Source organism: Pteropus alecto, unplaced genomic scaffold (assembly GCF_000325575.1).
Source record: "Pteropus alecto unplaced genomic scaffold, ASM32557v1 scaffold134, whole genome shotgun sequence".
NCBI classification, from domain to species: Eukaryota; Metazoa; Chordata; class Mammalia; order Chiroptera; family Pteropodidae; genus Pteropus; species Pteropus alecto.
In genome coordinates, this window is record NW_006436283.1 from 12784182 (window position 1) to 12794733 (window position 10552).

At 37.4% G+C, this 10552-nt stretch overlaps 1 protein-coding gene across 6 annotated transcripts in view; it reads right to left on the reverse strand.

The window, feature by feature from the left end:
• Nucleotides 1-10552, reverse strand: part of TANC2 (tetratricopeptide repeat, ankyrin repeat and coiled-coil containing 2) — a 293951-nt gene that overhangs the window by 53988 nt on the left and 229411 nt on the right. For all 6 annotated transcript variants that reach the window (XM_006912329.2, XM_025047068.1, XM_025047067.1 and 3 more), the window contains 3 exons: nt 9025-9256; nt 4917-5083; nt 726-1333 (listed from right to left, as the gene is read on the reverse strand). In XM_006912329.2, the coding sequence (XP_006912391.1) occupies nt 726-1333; nt 4917-5083; nt 9025-9256 (1007 nt within the window). The remainder of the gene's footprint in view (nt 1-725; nt 1334-4916; nt 5084-9024; nt 9257-10552) is intronic.

A 10552-nucleotide genomic window follows, 5' to 3' on the forward strand; every position in this document is an offset into this window, starting at 1 on the left:
AAAGAGTGCTGGGGTAAATCAGTGATGTCTGCCGTGGCTGCAGGACAGAGGAGTGGGGGTACATACTGTATATCTGCCATCTCTTCTCTAGTCGCTCCTCCTTTCTCTCACGTATAATTGGATGACACTGGACAAGTAATTCAGAATCTTAAGGCCTTTATAGTAAAATGGGGATCATGACACCTTATCAAAAGGTAGAGTGGCTAGACCAGCTGATCTCGTAAAGACTTTTTCAGCTATGAGGTTTAACATTCCATTTTCCGTGTAAATCTGAGCACTGGCTGGGTTTTAATGGGGTCAGTCATTGGTGACTTTAATGACGGTATGGCTTTTAAAATGACGACCACTATTTAAAATGATTCTGCTCTAAGTCAAAGAGATGAATAATATATCAATTCTTTCTTAATCTTTGAAGAACATCAAGGAAATCTGTTAAATGGCTAAATTAATTATAGCCTGAGAACATCGGTGGCATTAGAGAGTATTATTTAGGAAAATACAGGAATGTATGGGAGCATTCTAAATATCATGCGGCTTTTGAGTCTTCAGGGAAAAACACTGTGAGGAAATAAATCAATCTCATTACAGAATTGTCTTGAGAGAAACCTTTCCTTTATGTGAAATGTTCAATAAAGAACACTTCTCATGATTTCAATACCCACGCTCCATGCAATAAATACAAAATAGGCTCAGAATTGCTTATTATAGACCAATAGGTGGCTTACCTGGGGTCACAGAGAAATTTGGTTTTCTCTCCTTCTTCTCTCCAGATAAGCCATTCTCGAAAAGAAGGGTGGACAAACATACGCGTCATGTCTCTGCGCTTGATCAGAAACATGGAGAGGTTCTCCATTCTCTGCTGGAAGTCCTCCCATTCTAGTGTGCCGTCAATGCTACCAGCATTGATGGCCTGGAAGATATGTTCATCAGTCAGCGGGTGGAGAGAGGCCACTGCCACATTCAGGAGAGGCATCACCCGGTCAAAGGAAGACTGGGTTGGGAACTTCATATTGCACTGGAGTAAATAAACTTCAGAGAGTGAAACAGGAACGACTTTGTAGCTAGAGCTCTTTAACACTAGGTAGCCTTTCTCTATGAGGTCAAATGTGAGCTTCAGATACAGATAAGACCCTTGACTGAGGGTCTTGAGATGAGAACTGAGTTTGCCAAACGTAGTGTTGTCCATTTTGCCATTAAGTGAAATGTTATTCTGGATCTCAGAGCTGCTGTGTATCCGGTGCAGGATGTAAGCCTGCAGGTCCTGGTCTATGGCTTCATTCTCTTCTAGTCGATCCAAAAAAATCCTATGGAAAGGCAGCAGCTTGGTAATTTCCTAAAACAGAGAGAGAGAGAGAGAGACAGAAAGACCTTCAGTTTTCCCTAACTCTAATGATACACTATGGGGTCCAAAAAAAACTTATGCTGAACTTCCAAGTGGCCAAAGAAAAGAAGGAAATGTGCTCAACTATTAGTACCCAAAGATTAAAACAAATTAGTTGCACAAGAGAAACACAACTTTTCCTAATATTGAGACTTAAGATAATTTTTTATGGGTTTTCATAAAGAACACTTTAGGAGTGATTTAATGGTCAGTATTTTAATAACCCTTTTAAAAGAAATAGAAACAGAAAATGGAGCTCTATATAACTTTTTTTGTTGTAACTTTTTTTCAGTGTAAACACAGCATAATGTCAAAGTACGATTAAGTAAAAAATAAAAGTGGCTGTCTAACCTTTCTAATAAAATGACAGCATTTTAATGTAGGCCTTTTGGAGCTGCCTTAACTCAAAGGAATACTTCTAATGGTGGAAAGCTTCGTACTTCGCTGATGTGCTTGGAAATTACGTTGGGGAAAGGTGATAGGTGACAGAACTTTGTAGTGACTCTTATGCTCGGATTCCATCTTATCTGTTCACAGATTTTGCTCCTGTAAGTATCCACTCTCGCCTGCATCAATTTCTTCTCTCCTACTGGATCATGCAGACAAATGACCCCATAATTCTGCCCTCCAGCTACAGTCCTATATCTTGTTCCTACTGTTAGCAAAATGTTACATGTAAGTTTTCTCTATGCACTATATCTAATTCTTCCCTTCCCTTTCTCTCCTTCATTTGCTGCAATCAGGCCTCAACCCCATCTCTTCACTGAAATGGTTCTTGTCAAGGTTACCAGTAACCTTCACCTTACCAAATCCAATAAGTTGCAGTTCTCATGTCCCTCAGCCTCTCAGCAGTATCTGACACAGGTGATCACACTTTTCTCCTTGAGTCACTTTCTGCAGCTTGCTTCCATCGCATGTTCCCTCTTAGCACAGACCACTCCCACCCAGGCCTTTCCCTGGCTCCTCTTTCATTTCTCAGTCCACGCCGGGATCAGGTCTCCATTCTTCTCTCTGATCTAGCCACTCTCACTCCCTAGAACAGTTTATTTGGTCTCATTGTTCTAAATACCATCTATATGCAGGTGATGCCTAACTTTATGTTTCCGACTTAGTCATCTCCCCTGAGCTCTCACCTTTTATCTCTATTAAACATTTGCACTTGGATGTTTCATAGACAACCTTAATGTAACCAAATCAGAACTACTGAATTTTGCCCCCTTCCACAAGACCTCCCATGCAAAAACTGGTATTAACATCGACCCTACCACCAAATCGTAGGAGGTATCTGTGATCTTTCTCCTTTCTTCAAATTAGCATTTATCCACTTGCTCAGCAAAAACCCATGACTCATTCTTGAATCGTCTCCCTAGCTCACAACCACGTCATTCAGCCCATCGTCATGTCCTTCTGATTCTCCTTCACAATTCTGTCCAAATGTGAGCACTCCACAGGGTCTACACCATTACCACTCTAGTCTAACTTAGCCACCATCATCTTTCACCTGTACTTCTGCTTCCATTCTTGATCCCCTACATTTTATTATCTACACAGCCAGCAGCCAAAGAAATCTTTTAAAAAGGTAAATAAGATCTCACCACTTTAAAAGGCTCCTTGAAAAAGTCTTTGCCATCTGCCCTATCTAAAATAACTATCACCCCCATTTATTGCTTTACCCTATGTTATGTGTCCTCACAGCACTAACACTGCTTACAATTTTAATGTTTGTTTGTTTATTTATTTATTGTTTGTTTGTGTTCTTCACTAGAATATAAGCTTCATGAGGGCAGGGATCTTGTGTCTTGTTCACTGTTGTGTATACTCAACTCCTAGAAAGTGCCTGACATACTTAAGAAGTGTTTGTGGAAACAATGAATAATCAATATGAGGGTTCATTTTTTTAAGACCTATGAATTATTTCACTGTCAGAGCAGAATAAAAATAATTTTTAAAACTTCTTGGTTGAAGTGAGTGAAGTATCTGGGAAGTTATTACAGGTCTTAATTTCTGAAGACACTGAAATTTGAACTTTGTAGATTAATAGGTATAGTACTTTTCCTATTCTTTGGTATAGCTGAAAAATTAAAGTCATCTGCTCTACCAAGTCATAGTTAAAATATCTTTTCCAATTACACATGGAATTATGTAAAACTATAAATGATGACATCTCCTAAGCATACGTGTAGTACAACTAGTCAGGGACTGTGTTCCTGGAAGTTTATTTTATTCATTCTTCATCTTTAATAATCAAGCTACTGACCTATAATGGTAGATTATAGAATTTTTAGTTGTACAGATGCATTTATGTTGATTCCCCCACATTCTGTAGTTCATATTACTTTGAGATTAATTACAAACATCTGCAAGATGGTGGGCACTATTATAAGTATAGTTTTTGATCAAAGAAGGCAGCAAAGCTAATGGTCAATGTATAGGAACAATACTAAGTGCCTGGGAAAAGGAAGAAGTAGGGAGCCAGGACTATTTTCTGTACATTAGCAGTTGTTATGAGGGGGCTGCATCGAAATACAGTAAATCCTTACTTAACATTGTTAATAAGTTCTGTGATTTTAAGCAAAACAAAGTATAACCAAAACCATTGTTACCATAAACTAACTGATATAAACAAGAGTTAAGTTCCTATGGCATCTCATCACTGTTATAATGAAATAATGTTGAATGAAACAACAATGTTATTCGAGGACCTGCTGTAGTGGAATGGGTGTATAACCTGTGAGATTTTAATGTTCATCGAAAGAGGCGATGGTTAGGGGAGAAAAGGCTGAGAAACTGTGTAAACCAAGTGTGAATACGTAAAGAATGGGAGATACCAACTCAGCCACAGTGAGAATGGTAGAGAAGGTAAAGTCACGTACGCTTAGCCCATGTCTTTATGGGCTCAGTTTCACACTCCTAGTCCTTCTTCCAGGTCCTTAAGTGACCAGTGAGTGAATAGGAACTTAAAAAAAAATCTTATCTCTTAGCTGTAGTTTAATCTAAAGCCTTAACATTGCCGATATTTCCTAGAGGAAGGCACATAAAGAAAAATGTCTGCCTTCATGTTATAGAAAAGTTGTTCAAGTGGAAGCAGAGGGAGGAACTAGAAAACCTGACTCTAGACTGTAGAGCGAATTGACTTTTGTGTGGCAGTAAATGATAAAATATACATAAGATAAAAGTTAAACAGTAAATTCGAGTGTTAGGGACTCTGCATTGCTGTCTGTCCTCAGGACAATATCTAGAAAAATGGACTTTCTTTTCATGCTATTTCGAAGGATACTTTATCAAAATTTATCCAGAGCAACGGGAATGGGAATCTGAGTGAAGAGATCATACATAGGGAATGTTCTCTCTAGATCATATTTCTTACTCTCAAGATATGCTCTTTGGGAATTATTCTTGCTAGGAATTATTCTAGGGCTCTAGGACATGGCAGAGGTTTAGAAAAGCTCATCACTAAAGGAACAAGGAACCAGAACTTTTTCAGCTTAAGCACTCGTCAAGGGAAATAATTTATGGTCCAAATGCAAACACATACCTGTAAACTGGTCCTAACTGTTACAATTAGTTTGAGCCAGGAAGGAAATTTTCCAATCATTTTACTCAGAAATGATACAATTGTATCCCCATAATCCGGTTTGTGAAATTCTGCTTCATTTAATCCATCAATTAAGATGATGAAATCTTCATCTGGAATTTTTCTCTCTGAGATAGAAAGAAACAAATTACTTAATAATTACCAAGTGGATAGTGAATTCTTTTGGGTCTTTGATTTAAGTATATATTTGGAAAAAAATATTAGAAAAGGTCTTTTGTTTCTTTACTAAATGCTCAAGGTGCATAATTAATTATAAGGACATGGAATAATTCATTCAATGAATTCACTGTTTTTTATCACATGTGAAAGCTTTGTCACATATATATGAAGTGTATATAACATCATCATAATTTTCCCCACGTTATCAGATTTGAGACAGACTGAGCATTGCATTCATATGAGAATTTGCACATGGCAATTCATTTTTTCTCTTATACATCACAAGGCTGAAAAGAATTTGTTTATTTTTTTCCTGATAGCATGTTCCTTTGGGAATTCTCCCCTCCCCCCTCCCCCCCACCCCAAAAGGATTTAATTTTAAGTCCAAAGTAGTATATAGACTACATTTGCATGTATAGTGGGAAGGAAGAAATGGAGAAACAGAGAAAAGGAATTCTGGCCAACAGACAGATCTGAACTAGCCAGGTTGGATCAAACAATCTCACGGAACTAGTAGCCTCCTAGACTATCCCTAGGATAGCTTCAATGAGGCCAGACCCTTGCATGATTTTCCCAAGGGAGTAGTCATGTGGGGAAGATAAATACCTGTCCTTTTGTATCCAGCTCCCTCCTGGACTATACTATCCTAAATTGACAAAATCAGTTTATCTTTAGGACTGTAGAAGAAGGGTTGGTGAGATTTCTTGCTTCCACTCTCATTATATGCTTACTGATTTTTAAGCTACATTGAACAAGGAGGTTAAAAATCCCCAGGCTGAATAACATTTTCATATAAATGAACTGTGGGTAACAAGTAAAAATGACTGGTTAATAGGATCTTATAGATCCTGAAGGGAGGAAGGCAGTGGGAAGAGAGAAAGAAGTCACTGGATGCCTGAATTGAGAAACAGGTTATATCTGAGGAGGAATAAAAGGAAGCTGGGGACAGAAGGAAAAGTCTACAGACTTCTGTACAAGACTGGCCTCTTGTAGCCTTTTAAAGAATCAAGACCAACTGAAACTACATAAATTGGTTTCATATTTGAAAATATGTAGTTTTTTTTTTACATGATTAAGAGGACTTTATATTTCCCCACTAAAGTACAAACTTTATATAAAGGAATTTAATTTCAATATCCTAAGTATTATAAGTCAGTTCTCAAATGATGAAGAGTTTTAACCAGTACTTTTATCTAGTGCCTTTTTAGAAAGAGAAATGAACTAGTATTCCAGCTCGAACCATTAACAATGATTATTAATGAAATGGCATTTTATATGATACAGTACTAAGAAAACACATTTTTCCTTTAGGGAGTCTAAAGAATTAAGGAAGCGAGAGAAGTTGCTTGGCACTAACTGGGATTTACCCATATGACTGGGGGCTCCTATGTTTTTGATTTTGAGGACCTTGGCTCCCTTAAGCATAACTGTGTCTTTAATTTCCATGGTGGAATTTTCCAGTTGCATTCCACTGGGCAGATATAACAGACCAATCCCTTGTTGCTGAGCACTGCTACCTACCCCCACCAGTGGTGTGCTGGAGCCATCCTGACGGGTTCAGGAGAGCCCACTGCAGTATTTTCAAGAGCTAGTTGTTAAGCAGTTGGTAGCCTGCAAATGGCCAAGGTGGGGATATTTATTTATGCAGTGGAAACCCGCAAACCTTAGGAGCCCTCCTCTGGCAGCTGGCTGTTAAAAATTTACCAGCACATCACTGTCTCCACCATTTCAATTATACCTCCTTTAACTTCACCCAGGCTGCTTCATAAGAAAGCCATGATTTTCAAGTGGAGAAAAAAGTTGATGATAATGCATCTATTCAGATCTTCTTTGGGAAAAACGCTTCAAACACATTCTTAAGCATAAAGATCAAGAACATGCTCTAAATTGTAATCCAGACATTTTAATGAACGAAGTAATTCAATGGCTAATAAAATTAAATTTTTGTTTGCATAAGTTCCCAGTAGAGTATATTATTCATCTTATGAGTTAAGTAGACAATATATCATGTTTTTCAAAAAAAATATGTGCCCCACTTATAATTATATCGTTCTAAATTTTTTCTTATCCTTCCTTCCTTTTCCTTCCTTTCCTTCCTTTTCCTTCCTTTCCTTCCTTTCCTTCCTTTCCTTCCCTTCCTCCCTTCCCTTCCTTTCCTTCCTTCTCTCTCTCTCTCTCTTAAAGATTCCCTTCCTTTGAAGGAGTTACTTAGAAGTCATCTATATCACAGGTGGTATGAGGTGTCAAAAAACATTTCATCTGTTAAGAAATAAGGATGGCATGTGTATCTAAAGATATATTCTTTAGGATTCAGAAGAATAAATGCTAAGAATTTCCAAATGGTTACTAATATTGCAAAACGATAAGAACTAGTCCTAAAAAATTTCCTTTTCTAAACGATGAAGTTTCTCAATTATCAACTTCAGAAGTGAGGCCCTAATGATCTTTAGACTTTGCCTATCAAATGCAACCAGCCTTGAAAGAATGCTCCTGCATGTTTATTTTCAAACTTCTGTAAGTTATTTAAATACACACTCGGTAGCTTTAAAAAGATTTTACAGACTAATGACAATTTTTTTAAAAATTGGAGACCAACAAAGGATTGCATATTTTTCCACAAAAGAACATTTAAAGTAAAACTACTATCCACTATCACCATTGTTTCATAGAATAAAAGATATGCTAACATTAAAAAAGTAGGAGAGGCATAATTTATTTAACTACATGTACATGCAGAACTACAACTATATCCACACAAATTCTAGGCTATTTCTCTTTTCTTATTCCATCATGGACGAATGAAAACCTCAAATGGAGTGCCCCTGAGGAGCCACCGTTCTGGCTGGCCAGTCCCTGGGAAGGTTTCCCAAGCCCCTTAACCTTTGTTTTTAATCCTTTGTAAATACAGGGATTTTTTCACCAGGGATTCCCCGTGCCCTCACTTACATGTATTCTTAAATGCTTGAACTGTCTTCTTAGTAGTCCCATCCTAAGACTCTACCTAGGTACCTGAGAGAAATAGCAATTATGGAGACTACGAGAGAAGAGATGGTAGCTAGTGCCAACCTAAAGTCAAAAGTGAATCCTAGTACATGAGATCTTATGATTGGTGTATTGTACAGAAATTATCAAAAGTGAAAAGAAGACTCATATCAGACAACATTTTTGTTCAGAAAGCTGCGCATGAGAATTATCTTCCTTTTGGTTGTGAGAACAATTTAGTATCTCCTTTCATTTCAAATTGGTGGCTGAGAAACTTCACTGTACAGAAAATATGCTTACAAATATTTGTGGATAAATTCCAAGATTTAAAAAAGTCTAGAGTATAGTAAAGCAAATAGGTAGTAGAAATACAGACAGAGGTTATCAAAGTTGAGAAGAAAAACTTTGATATTTGTGTAACTAGTACAGAGGCACAATAACTAATAACTAGTAATTTGAAATAACTGAAGATGGTGGCCAGGGGAATGGAAATTATAATCAATTGTTCTTATGAGTGTCTCCAAAACCCCCGAGAAAGGTAAATAAGTCTCCCAGGGAATCAACAGGATTGCTCAGGAAATGGCATTCTTATTCAAGTCTTTTTCTTTGGCTTCCAGCATTGATGAAACATTGTTGGGGGGTGGGTTAGAGACAGGTGAAAGAGATGGCTGCGCTTTAGTATAAGAAAACTGTATTATATTTAAAAATGAAAATGGGAATTTTTATAAAGAAAGGAGGAAGTAGCAATTCCTGTAGGAATTTTTATTTTTTCAAGTAAAATCTTTTATCCGTGCTATGGAACATTTAGTTTGGGTATGTGATTAAAAAAATCATTTTTATAACACGACCCAGGTGAACTTGGGCTCCAACGCTTTCACCTTTCACCTTTTTTGCACCTCATCTGTACCTTTGTGGAGATTCTCCAGGGGCTCCAGGACTCCTCTCCGGAAGGAGGCCATGGGGTCTTGAACACAAGACCTAAGGCTCAGCATGCTCTGTAGGTGAGGCTCCCGAAGAAGCTGCTCCCGATAGGCCGCCAGTTGAGGTGAGCGGCAGAGAAGGGCAGCAACGTTGTGGACAAATTCTGGCACCAAGCAGGTGTAGGCATTATCTGCCTGGCAATAGTGATAGGCAACCACCTACCAAAGAAAGATGACAATGCAGACAGGTTGATCAGTAGCAAGAACAATAGCCACGGTTATTATATGATCATTCTCTAACATGGTCTTCTATCTCCTCATTCCTCAACTTTACAAGTAAAAATAAAAGCTGCTAACTCAGAAACTGCCTGATATATCTAAGATCAGAAATTTGATACAATATTTCTATTGTATACATAGGCTATGACAATTCACAATTAAAATTTGTAAATACAAATTGAGTTTTCCCTCTGGATCATAAGAAATAAAAAGCAAGCCTGAGAATAAATACTTACATTAATCTCTGTAATATTTATTCAGCATGGAGCAGTATAGGAAAGAGTTAATCTTATAACAAAACATTAGGAATAAAACAATCACAGAAAAACTGTTAGTTTCAACAAATATGCTAATGTCATCATTTTAAAAAATTATAGCTGTGTTATAAGCAGCTTTATAAAAAGTAAAATAATTCAGACTTGAGAATTATCATTCAATATTTTCTGAATACCTTGAGAGAAGAGAATCAAAATTAGGTAACAGGAAGATGGAAAGGAGTGAGATTTTTGTTAGATGCAGGTCTTAAATTCAAAGAACTTAGAAAATGTTATGAGTCTTAGTATCATCCATGGGCTGCCTGGCTGGAACCCAGAGTTTTAAGCTCTGTTCTGTTTCAATTTGCACAGAGCTCACTCTTTGCCTCAGTGACAACTGTAGAGGATGATTTTAATCTAGATCACTTTGTTAGCTCAGTAGTACGCACTAAAGTGATAGGATTGTGTAGATAACATGAAATTGGCAGGGAGATTTGGCTTGAATGCATGGAAAGCACTTGGCATGGTGCTCAGCACATACTATGTGCAAAGTAATGTTAGCTGCCCCATCATCATTGCCCTCCTCCTCCTCTTCCTCTCCATCATCATCATCATTGACAACATCAAGGTTCTGTATACTCATTTGCAGCTAATGGCTTTGTGCCTATCGGCATTTGAAATTTTCACTAGAAGCAGTCATAAACCATTGGGACTCCAGCTCGTCAAACATCTCTCAGAGAACAGAGTCAGCTACTAAAGTATTTTGTTTTGTACAGACTCCTAATCTGTAAGTATCCTAGCTCTTTAATGCTGGAAATGTCACTGTAAAAAAAAATACCTGAAATCCTTCTCATTAAGCATAAAAATAACTGAACAATACAGGTAATGTTACTACACATATAAATCTGAGGACAGGAATTGCTTGTGAGTGAAGCAATGAAATTTGAGCACAATATGAAATCAGAAACAAGAAGTTATACTA